The sequence below is a fragment of the Lutjanus erythropterus genome, chromosome 4 (genome assembly GCF_056507025.1).
Source record: "Lutjanus erythropterus isolate fLutEry1 chromosome 4, fLutEry1.hap2, whole genome shotgun sequence".
Taxonomy (NCBI): Eukaryota; Metazoa; Chordata; class Actinopteri; order Lutjaniformes; family Lutjanidae; genus Lutjanus; species Lutjanus erythropterus.
The window spans coordinates 8,765,702-8,787,587 of record NC_139320.1 but is presented as its reverse complement, the minus strand read 5'-3'; the positions used below and the strand labels follow the sequence as shown (position 1 = coordinate 8,787,587).

General features: G+C 39.8%; 2 protein-coding genes across 3 annotated transcripts in view; one reads left to right on the top strand and one right to left on the bottom strand.

Annotated features, from left to right (window-relative positions):
- The first annotated feature begins 2,918 nt into the window (after positions 1-2,918).
- On the top strand, positions 2,919-8,517 carry chp2 (calcineurin-like EF-hand protein 2). Its single transcript, XM_084716888.1, has 7 exons — positions 2,919-3,083; positions 5,172-5,244; positions 5,976-6,056; positions 6,379-6,503; positions 6,589-6,650; positions 7,128-7,250; positions 7,431-8,517. Exons 1-7 carry the CDS (start codon positions 3,017-3,019, stop codon positions 7,482-7,484), a joined length of 585 nt encoding a protein of 194 aa, XP_084573014.1. The 5' UTR covers positions 2,919-3,016; the 3' UTR covers positions 7,485-8,517.
- A 5,354-nt stretch (positions 8,518-13,871) lies between these two features.
- Positions 13,872-21,886, bottom strand: part of cox7a1 (cytochrome c oxidase subunit 7A1) — an 11,610-nt gene continuing 3,595 nt past the window's right edge. Inside the window, exons 1-4 of one of the 2 annotated variants that reach the window (XM_084716886.1) lie at positions 17,826-17,962; positions 17,452-17,538; positions 14,990-15,074; positions 13,872-14,085 (exon numbers count right to left, since the gene is read on the bottom strand). In XM_084716886.1, coding sequence (XP_084573012.1) covers positions 14,027-14,085; positions 14,990-15,074; positions 17,452-17,538; positions 17,826-17,855 — 261 coding nt within the window. In that variant the 5' untranslated portion in view covers positions 17,856-17,962 and the 3' untranslated portion in view covers positions 13,872-14,026. Of the gene's footprint in view, positions 14,086-14,989; positions 15,075-17,451; positions 17,539-17,825; positions 17,963-21,886 lie in introns of those variants that run through there. The other variant, XM_084716887.1, reaches the window with a different exon arrangement.

Below are 21,886 nucleotides of genomic sequence, written 5' to 3'. Positions count from 1 at the left end.
GAATGTATAGTATGATGGTGCCATCTAGTGTTCAGAAATACTTTCTTTGTGTTGATATGTGGTCTAGAAATGCCGGTTCTCACTTTGTGGGTCATTCGACTCGGTCCTTACTATGTAGCAAGTACAAGAATGTGTGTGTGTGTCTGTGTGAGTGTGTGTGTGTGTGTGTGTGTGTGTGTGCGTGTCTGTGTGTGTGTGTGTGTGTGTGTGCGAGTGTGTGTCTGTGTGAGTGTGTGTGTGTGTGTGTGTGTGTGTGTGTGTGTGTGCGTGTGTCTGTGTGTGTCTGTGCGAGTGTGTGTGTGTGTGTGTGTGTGTGTGTGTGTGTGTGCGTGTGTCTGTGTGTGTCTGTGTGTGTGTGTGTGTGTGTCTGTGTGAGTGTGTGTGTGTGTCTGTGTGTGTGTGTCTGTGTGTGTCTGTGTGTGTGTGTGTGTGTGTGTGTGTGTGTGTGTGTGTGTGTGTGTGTGTGTGCGTGGGTCAGTCATGTGCGCGCTCTGTGGACTGTTTGGACTTTGACTTTGACCCAGTTTTAGTTTTAGTCCAGGGGGAGAAGCTGAACTCCTGATAAAACTATTACTGACCCTCTGAAATCACTGCTAATACCAATAATAACACTTCAGCCAAAACAAGCCCAAGATAACAGAAAGAAACACACTAAAAGCTGCTTCAATTAGGTTTTTCTAGCCACTAGAGGGCAGCAGAGCAAGCTGCTCAAGTGTTAGCAAATGTGTTTCCAACCAGCTGCTCAGTTTCAATCAGCAAACAACACAGTGGTCACATTATAGTGTTTGTCTCCACCTGATGAATGTCAGTCCAATATTTACTCTGGTTTTGCTCTGTTTTTGGTCTCCACCAGCTCCTGAGGGAAACATCTGTGTCTTTAGCTGCTAAATGCTCCTCTGTGTTCATCAGTTTATCTCTAACTGTGTCCTTGTGCTGTTTGCCGCTCAGCAGCCCTCATACAGGTGAACAGTATCAGAGCTTTCTTATTGAAAACAGCCACTGCTGCTGCTGAAAAAAATAAATCCAACAGGAGCTACTGGCCAGAAAAACAAACCGTGGGCTCAGCGAGGCACAGAGGGCAGCCGCTCAGAGACCTCACTGTGATTGTTAGAGCTGGCTACTTGATATGTATTGCAATTCTACAAATATTACCATTAGATATTATGATTTCTAGCAGTTTTTATTTTGCTTTTCTAACATAAGATCATGAGAAAAATTGAATCATACATCTAAATGATGATAATATCATGATTCAAACTTCCAAAAATACCACACATTACATATCAGTGAGTCTTTGTTTATATGCAGTATGGCAATGATGCTGCTGAAATCAAACCCAGAGTAATAAGTATTTTTTAAGTAAACTGTTCAGTTGTTCCTGTTCAATGACACAAGAAAATAATAAATAAAAGAAGATGTTTGGTCAGAATTAGTCGAGCCTGTGAGAACTGCACACGGCACAAATATGTGCCTTTAGATTCAACATCCTTCACAGAAGAAATTTAAGAAGAAAGTCTGAACACACAAGTCGTTGTATGTGAAGCATGTAAAGCTAAATGGATCTTAATAGATAGATAATAGCACCATTATTATATGTTAGCATTGAGCTAACTGACCAAGAGCTAATTATTTATGTGACTATATCTATATATCTCCAAAAATCGATTCAGGGATTGTAGAAAACATGAATTGATTTTTCTGTCACTATGAGCAATGAGTCATTTAATCTGCTGAAAAAAAAAAGATTGCTGTAGCTTTTAACACCTAAATGAATTTTACTTTGTATTTTCAACCATTTAATGCCACTGCAATATTTAGAATAAATTGTCTATAACAGAATATTGTAATTGTGAACTGATTTATTTGGTGTTTATTAGTGTATTTGTCCACAATTATAACTTTTATCAAGTGTTCCTAACTGGTGTCTAAACATTTAATGAATAACAGTATAAAATCCTACAGCATCTTATGACACATTTAATAACTGTTAATACAAATGTATAAAATAATAATAATAAGAGGAAGACGAAATGTTTAAATCTCATGCAGAAAAATATAAAGTTTCATTCTTGAATAACAGTTTGATTAAATAATAACAATCATAATCGTAATAATAATAATAATAATAATAATAATAATAATAATAATAATAATAATAACTCAGTTATAGCACATACTTCATTATAATAAACACAGTATGATGATTAGACTTAGTCAATATGAAGACACATTTTGTGATTATATTGTTAATCATTACTTTTTAAATGGACTTAAAAATTGTTTGTGTTATAATATATATATATAAAAAAAACATATTAATAAAATGTCCTCACATCTGCATACAAGTAAATATGCATGTAGTAAAAATATTTATATTTATATTTATTATGTATTTATTGGGCCTATTTTATCCTTTTACATATTACAAAGTAAAATGGTTAAAATAAAGATGTTTCTTTAGTTCCATAGTGAGGCTCACCACTGATGATCTACTGACCATAATCAATAACTGCATGGCTTTAACCCTAAAATAGACTGCAAACTGAGGACCAACATGTCCTCATTTTGTTCTGTTGAAGACGTCCCTCCTGTCCACCAGATGTTTAACACTGGACGGTGTGTAATTGTGTGTAAATGGCTCCATCTAGTGTCTGTGAAGAGACTGCTGATCCACTGACACATTATCAGCTCCATACACTCACACACAACCTGTGTTTATAACCTGCACCTGTATGTACTGAAATGAAAAAATAAAATCACATTATGCATCAGAGCAGCAGTCTTTCATTCTGACTGCAACCATTTTTCCTTCCACTTCCACTGTGTCTGTGTCGGAACAGGTCTGCTGCTTATTGGTTAGTACGTGGCTGTAAGATGAGCAGTGATTGGCTGAGCAACATGTCTGTCATGTCTGTGGTGGGACTCTCAGACAGAGGGACAGACGGACACAGTCATGCTGCTCAAACAGAGGACAGACTGCAGCCTAAAGGAGACTAAAACCTGACCTGAAGACAGGATGGGCTCCAGCAGCTCCAACATCAACAACATCCCCGACGCTCAGGAGCTCATGGACGAAACCGGATGTGAGCTCACACTTCATTTATCTTTAATTTTTTTTTTTCAGTTGTTTTCCCTGTTTTGAAAAATCTTAGAAAAGCAACAGTTTGTGGAAAACACTACAAAGAGTCTTAATAAACTCTTTGATTCACTTTGAGTTGTTGTATCTGCTGAAGTGATTGATTTCAATCATATTTTACCTCAGACTTACTACACAGTTAAAGGACTTTTCACCAGTGAACCATCACACAGACAGAGCTGCTGCTGCCTGCACTGAACAACACAGACAGACATGAAGCCACAGCTTTTCTGCTGCAACTAATCTACTTTATTCATAAGAACAGACAGAAAACACACTTTACTTTACTCGTTAATAGAATTTACACATATATGTAACTCCCCATCAGATTCTGCACATATTTAATGATATATGACAAAAATATATGACATTCTTACATATACAGTCAACAGTTCAACCAGTCAATCTTCAACATTTAGCAGCACAGAAAAGATTCATTACTTAGCTAACTTACAAAAGGATGCTACGTCTGTGTCTTTGGGTGTTTGTCGTCTCAAACCTTGTTCTGTGACAAAATATTGCAGACTGTGTGGTTACCATGGTTACTGACCGCTGACTACAATTTTTCCACCATGAGGAAAGTAGTATCTGTGACAGATTTTTTACAGTGGACTGTTTTAACAGCTAATTTTAGCTAAATATAGCATATGATGGTCTGGGACCTGTAAAAAAAGTGCAACTTTGTAATTTGAGCCAAAACATGACTTAATGACTTTATTCACTGATTTTGGTGAATCTGGATCATATTTTGTGGAGAAAATATTTTCTGGTGTTCTCTGACTCCTCAGCTTTAGCTTCATTTACAGAGTTTTTGCTAACTTAGTTGTCGTTAGCAGCCAAAAGAGCCACGACCAGCAACCTCTCCTGGTTCCTGGTCCCGACATGTTCTGTGTGGAGCTGCTGATCCGAGTTCTGTTGTCCACTTTCCCAAATCCGGTTCTGGCAGCCAACTTTCCCCCGCCCTGTGCTTGAAAACTTCCTCCTCGCGGTGGCCCACAGCTCCTGGACCTCTTGCTGCATGGATAACCAAGCTAATTAGCTAACAGCAGCTACAGTTAGCTGTTTGGTGATGTCTCGTCTCCTGTGTGTTTGGATTATGAATTAAATATATGTTGTACCTTTAAGAGACAGACAGACTTTCTTTGTGTGTGTGTGTCTGGACCGTGTGACAGCAACTCGGTGAGTGCTGTTAAACTCATCAGTGTGTTTCATGTGTTGTTTATCTCAATTTGTGTGCGACCACCCTGAACTGTCCTCACTGATAACAAACCACAGACACATGGAACTGTTCACTGTGCTGCTCTGTACAGCAGCTGCAAACATGTTTACAGTCATATTAAAGCTTATTTTCACTCTATTGTATTTAATTTTTCATCTGATCTGAGCTCATTTTTTCTCTAAAACCTTTTGGAACAAGTTGACTAAAAAGTCCTCCTGTGGTTGAAATCTAAAAGTGAAGTGAATAAATGAGCAGCCTGTTGTCACATTCAGGCTGCAGAGGGATTTAATATCCTGCAGAGCTGCTTATCAGGAGAGTCAACAGTGAGAGTCAACAGTGCAGCCGTGACCTGATACAGTATGAAGCAGTGAAACATTCAAGCTTCAGAGGGACAGAGAAAATACACATTTTTCTTCTTGGAGATGTCTGACTTCTCTCCAATATAATGGAAGTAAATGGCACTTGGCTCATGGAGCTCAAAGGGCCAAAAAAAGACAAAAAAACAAAACACCTCAACAGCAACATCTGTTTCAAAAAAATCATGACCCAGTTTCTGTCCTGTTCTGGAGCTTTGAGTTCCACAAGCTAAGCGCCATTTACTTCCATTATGTTGGAGAGAAAGCAGACGTTTCTACGAAATCTCCAAGAACTCTAGATGGATAAGCAGCACTACAGATAAGAGGACGAATATGATTTTTTTTTTTTTGTGGGGGGGGTGAACTGTCCCTTTAACATGATCTGACAGTATTTGTGAGCAGCACAAAGGACTGATCCTGACGGATTATTGATCAGTGTCAAACGCTCTGTGTGTTTCAGTCTCTGCTGCCACCATCCGTCGTCTGTACGAGAGGTTTCAGTTTCTGGACATCGAGGAGAGCGGACAGCTCAGGTTGGTGGAACAAACACCTTGTTAGCGTTCTGTCCCCCTCCTCCATGTCCATGTCCTCACAGAGGGGTTGTTTAGTTCAACATGTCAGTCTAGTTTGTCTGATTTCTCCTTGACTGAGGTTTGGAGCCCCCTAACCTACATCATACAAATACTCAATCCTATATGATACTGTAGACTGTATCCTGGTAGCATCACCTCCATGATCAAAGTGACAAGGATCAGAGACGCACCACTGTCTGTAGTGTTCTTATAATGTTTCTACTTATTATTTATTGATTTATTTAACAGAAACAGAGTACATTCCAGTGTAATACATGATGTGCGTACGGCAGAGTTAGCAAGAATGCTAATTTACATCTGTAGCTCCTTGGTAGGTAACTTTAACCTACTGTTAAAGTGTCCTGTAAAGCCTGAAAAAGCCTGAACTAGAAAATGATTTGGGTTCTATGTGCGTTTAATGTTTAAATATTTCTGTGCATATTTTTATTAAAGAGTTGTAAAAGCAGTTGTCCAATAAAACCTTAAAAAAGTAATTATGATGATATAAAACAGGACATGGAACTTTTTCATTTTTCATTCATAACTTTTTCATGTATTTAACAAACATTGTATTGAACAACTTTCTCTTACTGATGATGTGTCTGTTGCTGATACATATCATGCTATTGATATGTGATTTAAGTGGATTAAAGCTGTCTGTCTCTGTCTATGTGTCTCTCTGTCTTTCTCAGGCCTGAAGATTTTGAAACAATTCGAGAGTTGGACATGAACCCCATCGGAGGCAGAATCATCAGCGCCTTTTTCTCTCAAGGGTGCAGCAACCTGCTAAAGTTTCTCCTTTCAGACTGGATTAGATTAGAAAATGAAATAACAGTGATGTTTGTAATTGAATAGATCTGAGTAGAATCCAATGAAGAAGAGACAGAAGAAGAGTAATAAAGTTGTATATCTGGGTTTTACTGCAGCACTATTTTAGGTTCATCCTGTCTTTGTTAGTCACTTTGAAAAGGAAACCGGAAAGATTTGCCTTTCCTCTCTCTCTCTCTCTCTGTCTGTCTCTCTCTCTCTCTCTCGCTCTCTCTCTCTCTCTCTCTCTCTCTCTCCCTCTCTCTCTCTCTCTCTGTCTGCCTCTAGACAGGAAACGGTGGACTTTGCCTCCTTTGTTCGGACTCTGGCTCATTTCCGTCCCTCAGACAAAAGCCGAAGCAGAAACGGAGCCCAGAAGGAGCCGGCCAACAGCAGAACCAGGAAACTCAAATGTCAGTCCAGTTTGGCTTGTTTTCATGTTTAAACCTCTGATTCACTGATGAAAAGGGTTCAGTAACTGTGTGTCTGTGTCCTCAGTTGCTTTCCAGCTGTATGATCAGGACAAAGACGGAAAGATTTCGCGAGCAGAGCTCCTTCTGGTCTGTAACTATTCAACTCAAACACATTAGAAACAAACTTCAAACATGTCTTCTTTCATGTGTACAAAGTTACAAGACTAAATATCCATAAAACCAATCAATTCACTGTCAATAGCCTACATTTCACACACTATGCAGCTACTGCATCAAACTTCCCCTCTTAACAACTTATCAGGCTACGAATGACAATTTATAGGAAGCTACTGGTTGCATGGCCACTGATTACACATTTCTTGAGTCTCGCAGGATTACATTCTGTATTTCAGTTCATTAATCTCATCAGCCACCACAGGATAAAATAATAATAAACATAAACATAAAACATGTCTACTAATGATTTGACCAAGAGGGAGCGAGTAAATAGAGATAGGAAAAGGGAGTTTGAGTCCGAGTTCTACAGATAAATGCCTGTCAAAGAGATTTAAACAGTTGAAAAGCTGGCGTGATCACTGATTGGTGCATATCTGTGACTGACAGGTGCTGCGGGCGATGCTGGGGCTGCTGGTGACGGAGGAGCAGCTGCAGAGCATCGCTGAGCGAGCCATCCAGGAGGCCGACCTGGACAGAGACGACGCCATCTCCTTCGATGAGTTCAAGAAGGTGAGAGGCTCAAAGATTACACAAGTATTTCTGATTTATCAACATCACTTCTTAGTATTTAGAAAAATAAATGTAAAGTTAAATTTCATGAAATAAAAATAAGCATTTTGCTCATAATTTCTTTGCATGTGAATATTGGTTCAAGGATCATGGAAATCATCATTTGTTTTTTCTTTCCAGTCTCTGGAGAAAGTGAACATCGATCACAAGATGAGTATTCGCTTCCTGAGATAAAGACATTGAGCTGCTCAGATTTATGGTCCTGTTTCTTTCTTTGACTGAACTAAAATGAGCTTTAATTCTGTAAAAACACACTTCATTTCAACTTGACACACAGAAATCAAAACTGCCTTGATTAGTTTTTCCACTGTTAGAAGAGTCACCATCTCTGGTTTGGTGGAGATAAATCCTTAAATCACTTTGTTAGACGTGACGTCTGCTTCTACAGGCTGCATTTGATGTAGGAGAGAACAAAGTGCCATCATCTATGAGGTCAAATCATTAACAGGCTAAATGCAGGAATCCTTTCACTGTTTCACAAAAAAGCTTCAAGTTTTTTTCTTTTGAACAATTGAATTAAAATTATGGAATCTAATAGATTTAGACAATACCTTTCAAATGGCTAAATATTTATTTCAATGTCAGATATTTAACTGGTCTGCTAAAATAACAGCTATTGATTAACAATTACAGTTTGAATATGTAACATTAATCAATGTTGAAGATCTGATTTGACTAAAATATTAATTTAACTATTAAATACCTGGAAGTTTCTGCCTGAGCAGCTTCAAGTTCTTTCTGGTGAAATATGTCTTTCAATCACTGTGAGTCGGATCAAACCGGTCAGCGTGCACCTGTTGTTTGAGTGAGCGTTCTGCTCTTTGAAGAAATAAAAATGGTAAAAATGCAGAGGAAGAGGCCAACCAACACCATGTCAAAAAAAAAAAAACTGCATTGTGTTTGTTTGGGATCCAAAAACTAAAGGGCAATTTCATGCCAAAACAAGTCCTGAAGGCGCACCGTGTCACTTGATCTGCCTCTGTAACCAGATCAGCACATGCAGGTTCGTTGTGTTCGTGTTTGTGTCTGAATATGGATCCAAATTTAAAAAGGTTTTGAGCCATAGAATTTAATTTATTGTTGAACCTGTTTATGAAATATTTTAATGAATGTAAAGGTTAGAACTGTGTGATTATTGCTGTGATAAATTGTACACTTTAGTACCTGATTATATGTAATTATTCTGAAATAAAAACTTTTAAACTCCCGTTGTGTGTCAGTGTTTTCTTTTTACTGTGTCCGTGAGCAGTTTCTTTCTTCACATCAGAAACTGGGGGGTGGACATCAAGAGGACGTGTAATGTTTTGTTTATACAAAATTATCAGGACACCAGCGGGTGCATTTTTATTTTCCAACTAGGGATTAATATTTTTTCACCAGTATGAGAAATTTTCTAACCTAAGAAAAGAAGCTCATATACCCATAATGATAATAATAATAATAATAATAATAATAATAATAATAATAATAATAATAATAATAATAATAATAATATATCATTTCAGCTACCATCAAAACTCATCGGTCAGGAAACATCTAATAAAGAGAAATCTGGGTTCCAGACCTGTCTGCTTTAGTGTATTATTTATTGATAATGATGTGGCAGAAATCGTGAATTTGAGCTGTTTGCTTTCAGATGCTGCTGCTGCATGACTCAGCTGAAGGCCGGAACAGTGAGCAACAGGCAGCAAGATACAGTCGGCTTTATGAAGTCAGAGATCACTCAGAGTTGAAAAAGAAAACTCTCTAAAAATCATGTTCAGCTGGTGTGAAATTTCAGACGGATTCTTCAGGAGATTTGGGCTTCCTGTCTCCACTGAGAGGCACAGTTCAGATTACTACTGAAGGTAAAGCTTACGTCCCCCATCCCTTAGCCAAACCTCGGGCTTTTAATAGATCTCTTCATGGACTAAAAGATTCACGGATTAATTGTGAAAATAACTGGCAGCCCTACTTCACTTCACTTCAACTGTTTTAAATGTGAATGTTGATCTGAAGTGATCTGGCGACCTGCAGGGCTTCAGATGCTGGTCAACAATCCAAGAATCACTTTGGTTGAAGCATACTGATACCTTAAACCCCTGACTGGCAGCTGGTGTCCATATTTTCCCTATACAACCCTCACTGGAAGAACACTGGACAACTTCAGTGGACAGTTCACAGGTCCGTCCAAGCTGCTGCCATGGTTGTAATGTGTCTCCTGACCCCATGTGAACTTCACAGACCTCCTTGTTCGGCTGCTTCTGGGTTACTGGCTCTTTCTACAGTCTAAACTAAACATGGTGAAGCTTTGGCTTCTGTGCTTCTCAAATGTACATCAAACTGTCCTCAGAGGTCAGACTTGAGACAATGCTGAATGTCAAATCTAAGCTAAATATCTACCAGTTTACGTTTGTAATTAGATTCAATTCAGTTCAAATAATAATGGACAGTATTGCTCGTACAGAATGAAAGAAAAGAAAATAGCAGTAAGACACAATGTGTAAAGCAGGTTGTCTCAAAAGAAAAGACAGTATTGTCTTTAGACTTTCTTAAGTTATCAAAGGAATTTTGATGGAAGTCGAGACACATGATCAGGACTGTTCATTACGATAACGTATTAAAACACATAGTGTTTCACCACTAAGGGGCGCCACACATGCAAAAAGTTTATATCTTGTAATTACTGTATGGATTCATAAGCAATCAAGTCAATGCATGAAATTTGGTAATAATTGCTTAGAGTGGGGGGGATTTATTCAAATCTAATTTTAAGTTGCCTTTTCTTTTCTTTTCTTTTTCAAGCAGACAAAAGTTTGCAGTCTACCTGGATCCCATTCATCGCTGCTCATGGCCATATTTAGTTTGTTTTTGTGCTTTTGTCTTGGTACTCTGTAAAACACTTTAGGTGGCATTTGGGAATCAAATGTTTGTAATGAATAACTTCCACTTTCCTAAAATATCATTGCTTGTTCTCTTCCAAACCTGGAAAAAACAAACTGTTTGCATGAGATGAGCTGAATGTAATGTAAAGCTTTATGACAGAAATAGAGTGGTATTGTTGTAGTTCCTCTTTGCACCACTAGGTGGAGCTGTTACTGAGTATTTTCTCTTCCTCTGACAATCAGTGTTGTGAAACAGCTGGAAAACATCAGAAAATCCCAGCTGTCATCCCAAACGCAAAGGCCACTTTATTTGTATTTTATAATAGAAAGTAATTAAAAAAACTTTTGTATGTCTTGGAGCTGCATCTGTTGGTAGCTGCCATCAGAGGGTTTGATCTTTTAAGGCTGAAGGCCGTGGGATTTTATAAATATTGCTCTCTGTGTGGAACTGAGCCCTGAGGACTGAAACTCTGCAGGGTTTTATTTTACAGAAATATTACACTCGATTACCCACATTTCTCTCAACAGCCTCCTCCTCTTCCTCTGTGGCTGAAGGTCAGTGAGGTGATATGATGAAAGCTGCAGATTTTTGTGCCTTGAAGGCACACAGAGGAGAACGTGGACACCAAGTTTGAGAACACACATTTGATTCTGATATCTCAACCTCAACCTCCACCCTGTTTGCAAGATGTAAAAAACAAAGAAATCAAACTCTTATGTAAACATGCTGGGTTGAACTAACATGATCAAGGTGGATCTTTGCTGCGACTGCTAACAATAATAATACTAATCAAAGTTGCAAGCAGCGATGATCGGGCCCTCGCACATCACGCGCTTCGGTCATGCATCATCGGGTCAGGCGGCTGCCACGGCCCGTTGCAGAAACAAAGAGGATTCTTTATATCCATCAGCGTGTTGTAACAAGAAGAACAACGTAACAAGATGAAATGAAAGATAAAACAAGACTAAAACAACACAACAAACAATAAAATGATGTACCAAGATGAACATGACTTAACGAGACATAAACCAAAAGTACCCGTCTGCAGGAAAGATGGCGGACAAGGGTGCTGCCATAGCTCTACTCTATACCGGAGGTCACAACCGGAAGTTGGTCTTCTTTCGTGTATATTATTCGCCATTCGCCGCTCCATACTGCATAATTTAATAGTTAATCAACTCTAAGTCTTTTCAGGACTTTATACAGTCTGTAAAACTGAGATGTTTGCACAAATCACACATATGATTCACACTAGAACTGAAAAATAACAATCACCTTCACATTAGCACGGTTAACTGTAACTTATGATGAGTGTAAAAAAGGAGGCCAGCACTGGTGATGATACAGTGTAAGGACTGTACTGCCCAGATATTATGCAGGATTGTCATAGTACAGTGTGGTACATAAGTAATTAATTAATAAATAAAGTCATAGTAATAAGAAATTAAAGTTGTATAAAATAAATAACAAAAAAGGTCCATAAATAAATAAAGGAAATAAAATAAATTCAGTAGGGAATAAGAGCATCTCTGTAAGGTTACGATCCTCTGCTAACTTGCAAAGTTTCATTGCATTTTTTTTTCTCCATATATTTCAGTGAAGAAAAGTAACATTTCCTTGTGAAAAACAGAAATATTATGCAGGATCTTGTTTGCAGGAAGCTGACATGCTCTCCCTGTCTTTCCTGTATATGTTCCAGCCTGCCCACCAGAAGGTTCCTTCATTAAACACAGGACAGACTCCTCACACATTGTTTGCTAAAAAGCATAGTAGAAAAACTTAACGATCTACCGCCTGGACGTACCTTTTATTTTTTTAATTGTGCAATCTCACATACAGACACAAACCAATACACCAACTTAGAAGCACACAGCAGGTTCTGTGCAGAACAAACAGCAAACTAACAACCAAAGGAAAAGGATTTTACAGATCACTTCTACAAAATTTCTCCATAATAGTGTTTGTTTTGGCAGCTTTCTTATTTCTAACGTTTTTTTTCCTGGAAACTGATCGTTCTTCCTGTTTTTTCTTGTACAAAATGCTGGACATCTTTCCAAAACGTTCTACTGTAAGTGCATTGATAGAATAAGTGAGCGATGGTTTCATCCTCGAGTCCACAGAAATCACACAAATATTCAGTGTCTGGACGTATCGTAAAGATGGAGCGCCGAATGAGTAACAAGATACACCAAGAAGACCAACTTCCAGTTTGGACTTCTGGTATGGAGTAGAGATATGGCGGCGTCCTTGTCCGCCATCTTCCCTGCAGACAGGTCCCTCTCAACATAAGAAGAAGAAAATGATGTAACAAGACAAAAACAACGTAAAGCACTTAACAAGACAAAAAAGACATAACAAAATGTGAACCATCTAACAAGATGATAAACAACATAACAAGGTGAAAACAACGGAAGAACAGAAAAATGATGTAAAAAAAATGACTTAAGAAGGCCAAACAGACAAGAGAAGGAAACTAAATTACAGAGAAAAGCTGAGGTTCAGTTGTCTTTGGACAGAAATGTCCTGCAGAGGACGACTTTTTACTTTTATACTTTGAGGACATTTCAGAGCCTGAACTTTTTCACTTTTACTGCAGTAAACAAGTTAAATCAGAACTTCTACTTTTACCCGTCTTTTTTTATGTCTTCTACAGTAAAGAGTCCTTCTGTCACCTCTATGTTAAATAGAAACAGGATAAACTGCTCTCTTCTCTTTGTTACAGGTAGGACTGCAACGGGTCACAGTTGACCCGTGTCCCGTACGGATCGTCCTCTACGGTTCAACACTCATGTGATCCACAGACCACATGTGAGCATCATAGTTTTACTGTCACTGTTACTTTTGTATAAGTTATAAAACCTGAAATCTCCATGCAGAGCTGCAGTGAACAGACAGGACAGATGCTGCTGTGTGCAGCTCAGCTCTGATTTAAAAGTCGTCACATCGCCTCGAGTGAAATCATTTTCACTGATGTAACTCTGCTATCACCATAGAAACAGATCATAAAACTGTGATGTTCATTGAAACTTTGGTGATATCAGCTGTCTTAACTTGTACACAGCTCCTCTCTGCTCACCGGTGCAGCTCTGTCTCACCCCGTCTGTCACACAGTGTGTCTGCTGATTGATCATCACTTCTAACCAATCAGATGTGCTGCTGTAGGCGGGACATTGAGCCAGACTACAGAGTGTAGTTCTGTATTATACTGTACAGTGTATAATGATCTGATATATGTATAGTATATACATAGTACAGCACTGTATAAGTTTGAAGTTTTTAATATTATTACCATTATCATTACTATTATCATTATTATTACATTACATCACTATGGTGATAATTACAGACAGACAAAGATCAATTTTTAAAATAATTTAACTCTAATCCCACCACTTTTTTCTTTTTTGCTGATCTGAAAAATGATCCGATCCGTGACTCAAACCCGTGATATGATCTGACCCGTGGGTTTTTTGATCCGTTGCAGCCCTAGTTACAGGCTGAAAAAGAAACTTTGTCATGACTACATGCATTACAACTTTTTGCGTACAGTGCGATATTTTAGATTCCCTCTTTCTTCTCCATTCTGCTCAAACCATGTTCTGACCTGAAGATAATTACCTTCTGAATGTTTGTTCAGGTTCTGAATGGTTGTTGTGAGTCAGAAACCAGAGACACACAAATGAAAACTCTGCAGCCTTTGATTTGACACTTTTTACATATTCATTTTTGCCATAAAGAAATTAGGACGGTTTGTGATCAAATCAAATAGAATTTACACAACAAACATTAGTGTTAGACAGAGCCAAGCGTCGTTCTCCATGCGATAGACCGAGCCCATGCTCGTTCCTGCTCTACGCTTTCTTCTGAGGCATCGAAGCCACGAGCAGCCAGTACAGAGAGTAGCAGGTTCCTGTCCACGAGACAAAGACACATGAATAAATCAAGATAACATAGGACACCCACACTCATTTTATAACAATATATAAGATATATGTCAATATTATCACAATAGCTACAAAAAAATTTAAAAAACAATAATAAAGCGTTCCATCAAATTAATTTCTAACTTGGTTTATTGTGCATTTTTTCTTCTTTTTGGCAAATAAATTAAACTTAAGATATAAGTGAGGTGGAGTCTGTGACCGTAACTGTCAATGATTTAAGAGGCACTGTATTATTTACATATTTTATATTAACATATGTTTCTGCAACTACAGGCATGTTTGACTCTCCAAACTGATTCAAAATTAACCTCTTTGAATTTGAATTTTAACCATCAGAGGCTGCACTAAATATAAATACACAATTTAAATTATATATAGTCATTGATGTTTTCATGGTTTTCATCATTTGTTCTTTTACAAAATGTCCTTTAACACCACATTTTTTATAGTTCTATCAAATTGAGCATTGGGCATCATGCAAATGCTGAAATGATTTTAAAAAAAAAGGGGGGGGGGGGGGTCAGGTAGGAAGTCAGGTGCGGAAAAGGCAGAGAGAATCTGGTTAATTTTCAAAATAAAAGACCCAGATCATAAAGACAGACAGAAAATAAACAATTTAACTATGTAGCCTGCTTATCCATGGTAGAAGCACAAAGAGCAAAGAAAGAGGACTTCATCAACAGAATCAGAGCAAGTAAACATTTTCAGACGCTGCGCTGCTGAAACGCTTCTGAAACGCTGCTGGTGGAACTTGCAGTCCCTTGTATGATGGAACAAAACCACTGCACACACACGACGTTCCAAAGCTGCATCTGGTGGAAACCCTGGGCTACACTTTTCTAGTAAAATGAAATACTCTTTACATGTTACCTGCTATGGTTAGCGTCATGGTTGCCCGGTAGAGCACGACATCACCAGTTCCTCCCTTGATGTGGACTGGCAACCCATTGTCCTCCTGTAACCATAGAAACCATATGATGAAAACTGTGTATGCTAACATGTTAGCATGAAGACTTATGGTGCCATGCCATTGTTCCGATCATTCTGAAACACCAATAATCACAAAAAAAAAGTTCCTTTGGACTGTAAGCCCATTTTGTCCGACAGCCTGAACCCCAACATGAAAAAGTGCAGGGAGAGTGTGTGTTTTTGGAGCAGAGGGCCTTCAGAGCAGTGGCTGTTTGATGCTAAATATTCACGTCTGTGTATGGAGGAGGTGGCGCTGGAAGAAAGGGTCACACACATAATGTAAATGGTTAACTTATGTACCTAATGCATACTATCACCATATCACCATGACAACGAAGGACACCTAACTATTCATCACATGTCCAAAACTCACTAAAATGCAGTAGATTTAGTGTTGATGATATGAAGTGTATTTCAGTTTATTCAGCAGCAGAACATGACTTAAGTTTTTAGGCTCTGACTTCATCCCTCCCCGCAGGTGAAGTTACACAGATATATAAGGGGAGTGATGAGCAAATTCTTGAACATCACCCCCCGCCCCCCGGTCGTGTCTCGTTATTTTATTCACACGCTGAATTAGGAAGCTATTTTGATGGTCAAGCATATTGTTTTTTTATTGTCATATTGCCATATTCCTATCACATTATAAGTACGATAGTGAGATATTTGCTGATAGAATGATTCGACCTGAAAAAATAAAGGTCATAGAAGCTGTAGAGAGGCTACGCTGTGCAGCTTTGATACATCGGCCAAACGTCGTCTGGAGAGAATTTCTTATCAAATGCCCACGTCTCGGCGACATCTTCCCAATGAGCAAACGCTCTCCGTATGACGTCTCGGTGATGCAACTTTATTCATCGTGCCGACGTTGGCAAGACGTAGGCGTGCTGTCTAGGAGAACTTCTGGCCGGCAGCTACAAATGCAGACACATGCGCAATACTGCTGCAATGTACGACATGTACATGTACAACATGTGCTGCGACTTCTGATGTATGACATGTAAGAAACAAGTCATAACAAGATGTAACAAGACAGTTACAGTTGTCTTTGCACAGAAAGAAGTCAGTAGAAATGTTCTATGGAGGACAACTTTTTACTTTTATACATTATACTTTTAGGACATTTCAGACCCTGAACTTATTCACTTTTACTGCAGTAAACAAGTTATCTGTACTTCTGCTTTTGGAAAGAATGTGTGGACTTTGTCCACCTCTGAAAGGTGACACGCTATTTATACACATATCCCATGAGATCACACTGATCAGGAACATGCCTACACAACATGACACATAATCAAACTCAAAAAGTTAAAACTGAGGACAGGAAGTCATGAAACAGACACATTAATAGTAGCTGCAGTGCAAAATAACAAACTGATTCTTATCCATCCATTCCTTTCCATCCAGTAAAATCTGCATGCTGTTAAATTTTGTAGTGCATATCAGTTTGGCTCAGTGGTTGCATATACAAAAATAGTAATTCCTTTTTTGTTCTGGCCTCCAGCTGTTAGCCATGTTGGCTGACACTGAGGTGAAATAATCACTGCCAAATCCCAAGAAAGAAAAGAAAAGAAATGCATATACTTCTTTACCCCATGACATTGATTAATGACACATTTTTCTTTTCATTTTTTTTCACCTAACCAAACAAAGAAGGGCTTTGGGACACCTAATCTGAACAGGAAAACCCACAGATGATAATAATCCTGGCTCAGGATATTTGTTCTGTATGTGGAGGGGGCGTGCTCGAGGTAAAACGGGTCACAAAGTTATTTTTAGCACCATGTTTTAGCTTGAACTCACCCTCCTCACACATTATAATAATGCATTTGAACCCTGACACACAGCACAATAATAATCTGCCAAATAATTTGTGGTAATTAGAACAAATTCAAAAGTACTCAGACTGCTGTTTGCAGCCTTCAGGCTCTGTTTCACAGACCTCAGTGTTGCATTGCACTTTAGTGGTTTAAAGATTAATTAAATGAGGGCTGGGCAATAAATCAATACTATATTGATATCATATGATAGTAGATATTTTGATATGTCATAAGTGTTGTATATTCCTGGTTTTAGAGGCTGCATTACAGTAAAATTAGATTTTCAAAACTTACCAGACTGTTCTTGTTGTTCTATTGTCTATTGTCTTCACCCACTTAGTTATATATCCACACTACTGATGATTATTGATCAAAGACTTTCCACTCCAATAGTCATTCCTACAATGTTGTTGCAATATCAGTACATATTGATATCTACATATTTGGTCAAAAATATTGATTGCGTCCATATGGCCTGGGCCTAAATCAAATTGGCAAATGATTTTCTTCTTTTCCTTTTTCTACTCTTTGCTGTCATGTTACCTGGAAGAGTTTCTGAGCCTCGGGGACCTTGTTCCTCAGCTGTCTGGCAGAGCTGCTGAAGGCACGGCTGGCCAGAAGTGGAAATTTCTGCAAACACAAAGAAATAAAATGCCCAGTTAGGAAACAAAGGACAGAGTAGAAGAAGGAGAAGCAGCATATTAAAGATCCTAAAACTCTGAGGGAATCTCTTTTGAAATATTACTGTTGGCAAGTGGTGTAGATTTTAACATCACGTCCAAACTGAGGCTCTCTCTGCTGCTATTCAACCGCTGACTGATGATGCTGGAGCTGCAAAGTGACTGACGCTACCCAACTGTATTCATCATGACTGTGATCCTGTCATGATGAAATGATGAAAACATGCACTTCTGCACCTGTATTTCTGCTCCCAAATATTCCAGCATGTTCCACTTCTGTGAGCAGCATCCTAACTGATTTTCCAGGTGACCAACTGATGTGTACCTCCACCTCCTCCTCTGGAGCTACACTGGAATCAAGCAGCAAAAACCTCATCTTGATTTGTAGCTGTTTTCCAGTGAAGGCTGTGTTTTTGTTTGAAGCTTCTGTGTGTATCCCACTGTGGGGTTCTCAAATGGCAGCGTCTTCTGCCACGACCAGGTCTCCAGTTCCTGCTTTCCTCTCGTTAAAATGAATTCCAGTATTTTTAAAGCTGAGCCCTAATTTTTCAAGTTTGGCAGTTCCAAACAGTTTTGGAATTGGTCCAATCGGTTGCCTCAGCTTTGAAACGAGCTGCAACCTAATCCTTGGGTTCAAATGCAGGGGTGGAAGTAACTAATTACAAATACTCAAATTACTTAATTTTTTTTTTTTTTTTTTTTACAGAAAAATGTGTTTGTCAATTGTTCAAGCAGCCATGACTGTATACTCGCTCTTATTTCTCCTGTCATAGGTACTATGTCCCCTAGGTTTCGCCTCCTAACAATAAACTGATATACTGTATGGGGGAGGTGGGGAGGATGGATGACTCAAACAAACTTTCACCCAGGAGAGCGCGTTCACGTCCTGTGTGAAACCAAAATAAACTCAGAGTTATTTAAAGTTGTGAGAAACTTAATTTTCGTTATGGACGTGACTTTATCATGTCAGTTCTGTTGCAAATGATGCCATAATTTTTAACTCGAACCACGATCTTTCCCTAAACCTAACCAAGTAGTTTTCTTTTGTAAACCAGACTGCAGCTGTTTTACAAAATAAACCACGTCATGCCATATAAGTTATGTCACGTGACTTATATAACACAATTTAGGTCCAGTAAGCCTGTCACTGCCTTGATCGCTTAGTTCCCAGAAGACATGAGACATCTGCCAGACATGCAGACGTGTCTCATGTTATATTGCATCGGTTGGTCCAGGACCATGTCTTTATGTTAGCACAATGTATGAATCCAGTTCAATATCTGGAAGTTTGACTGTGACCCCTCTTGGATGTCAACATACAGGCCAATATTTGAACATCAGCCAAGTGGATGTGAAAGAAAGGTGCAGGAAATCAACATGAGATATAATAAATGTTTTTTTTATTTATGAATAAACAAACAGAATGTCTAATTTATAAACAACATATTGATTGTTATTGGATAGAGAGAACACGAGACTATTTTATGTGCTTAATCAGGAGTTTGTTGTTTAGTTGCACAGTTGGTTGTTGATTGGTTAGTTGATTGGCTTTTCAGCTGCACAGCTAGTTGGTTGTGAAGTTGGTTGGTCATTCCATGATGTCATTGTTAATGTCCTACTTTATGTAGGATTTGTATAAAAGTTGTATAAAACTATAAAGGAGCATAAAAAATATCTCAAATAAATAGGTAAGTAAACTATAAATAGTATTGAAATAAATAAGATATTTAAAAACCCAAAACAAACAAACACACAACCATACATTCTATCATCTGTTGATTGTATGATCCCTTATTGCACTAGCAGCACATATTATGTTTTGGCTTTATTGAGTTCAGTTATTGCTGCGGGGTAGAAGTTGTCTCTGAATCTATTTGTCCCTGTTCTGACTGATCTGTACCGTCTGCCTGACGGCTGCAGTTGAAACAGGAAGTGACCAGGATGTGAAGTGTCCTTTATAATGTTCTTGGCTTTTTTGAGACAGCAGGAACTGTGCAGTTCTTCCAGAGTGAGGAGAGGACAGACGATGATCTTTTGGGCCGTGTTGATGACCCTCTGGAGAGCTTTCCTCTGAGCCACTGTGCAGCTGGTGTACCACACACATGCACAGTATGTCAGTATGTTCTCTGTGGAGAACCGATAAAAGGACACCAGCAGTCTCTGGCTGATGTTGTTCTTCCTGAGCAACCTTAGAAAGTGCAGTCTCTGCTGGACCTTTTTCAGTAGCTAAGAGGGGTTCATGCTCCAGGTCAAGTTCTCCTCAATGTGGACTCCCAGGAAGTGGAAATTGGCCACCCTCTCCACACCGTCCTCGCTGATGATTAATGGTGGACTGTCCATTTTCTTCTTCCTGAAGTCTGTTATCAGCTCCTTGGTCTTTGAGGTGATGAGGAGCAGGTTATTCTCCCTGCACCACACTGTCAGCTGCCCCACCTCATCCCTGTAGGGGGACTCATCCCCCCAGAGATGAGACCCACCACCGTGGTGTTGTCCGCAAACTTAACAACATTGTTGCTGTGGTGGGCGGGGTGCAGTCGTGGGTGTAGAGGGTGTAGAGCAGGGGGCTCAGCACACAGCCCTGTGTGGAGCCAGTGCTGAGGCTGAGGGCCGTGGATGTGTGGTGACCCACTCTAACCCTCTGCGACCAGACAGGAAGCTGTTTATCCACATGCAGGTGGAGTGTGGAAGTTCCACGTCCCCCAGTTTGTCCACCAGTTTGTGGGGGAGGATGGTGTTAAACGCAAAGCTTTAGTCAACAAAGAGTAGCCGCACATATCTCCCCCGCTGCTCCAGGTGGAACAGTGCAGCATGGAGGGCTGTGGCTACAGCATCCTCTGTAGATCTGTTCACTCTGTATCCAAACTGGTGGGGGTCAAAACTGTGGGGCAGGAGTGACGTGATATGACCCCAGACCAGTTTTTCAAAGCACTTCATCACCACTGGAGTGAGTGCGACTGGCCGGTAGTTGTTGAGGCTGGAGATGTGGGGTTTCTTGGGCAGGGGGATTATGGTGGAGGACTTCAGACAGGGTGGGACAGTGGACAGGTTGAATATCCTGGTGAAGACTCCAGCCCGCTTGTTCACACAGTCCTTGAGTACACGTCCTGAGATGCCGTCGGATCCAGCAGCCTTCCTCGGGTTGACGGCCCGTAGCGTGCGCCTGACCAAACGCTCCTCTACTGTGAGGGTGAAGCTGCTGTGGACCGTGGGGTGAAGTGTAGCTTACAAAGCAGGCAAAGAAGAGGTTCAGCTCCTCTGCCAGCGAGGCGTCACCTTCAACAGCTCTGAGGTTGGTCCTATAGAGATGCTGGACACCCTGCCACACCTGCCTGCTGTTGTTGCTGTTCAGGTGGTCCTCGATTCACCTCCTGTAGTCTGACTTGGCCTCTCTTCAGGTTAGCTCGAGTCATTCTGTAGAGAGCCCTGCTGCCAGACCTGTTCCTCTCCTTCAACAGCTGCTGGACCTCCCGGTGATCCAGGGCTTCTGCTTGAGGTAGATGTGTTTGTCCACTGTGACAGTCTCTCTGTTGCTCTTAATGTAACACAGAACACTGTCCATGAACACCTCCAGGTCTGGATGTTCAAAAATGTCCCTTTTGGTCCTGTCAAAGCAGTCCTGCAGCTGCTGAGAGGCACCATCCGGCCAAGTCTTGACAGTCTTTTATGATGGTAAGAGCAGTTTTCTTGAGGGGGGCATATGCAGGAATTAAGAACAGGGACATGTGGTCACACTGGCCCAGGTGTAGTGGTGGTCTAGCCCTGTAGCCCAGCTTGATGTTAGAGTAGACCTTGTCCAGTGTGTTAGCTCCTCTCGTAGCACACATAACATGCTGGTGGAATCTGGGAAGCACTGCCTTCAAATCCATGATTAAAGTCCCCCGCTATGATGTGCACAGTGTCAGGATATGTGCTCTGCTGACTGCTAATGCCAAGTTAGCATTAGCATCCTGTGGGATGTAGGCAGCAGTAATCATGACCACAAAACTGTTGAACTGGAACTTGTGCTCATTAACTTTATCAGTTGTCTCCATGATTTTACTGTTCTGTCACAGTTGTTTAGCCAATCACAGCCTCTGATAAATAAATTATTTTGACTATTAGATGTAAATATTCATCACTTTTATTCACCGTCTCAGGAGGTGTTACCTAATGAAACAAAGACAATAAGGACAAGTAGAGTTTTCATAAACCCTTCATCAATCTGAAGTCTGTTAATTCTTGAGTCTGTGATGCTACAACAGTTTAATGAAGAGAAACCCTCCTGTTCCACGTGTGTGACGACTGTTTCTGATAATACA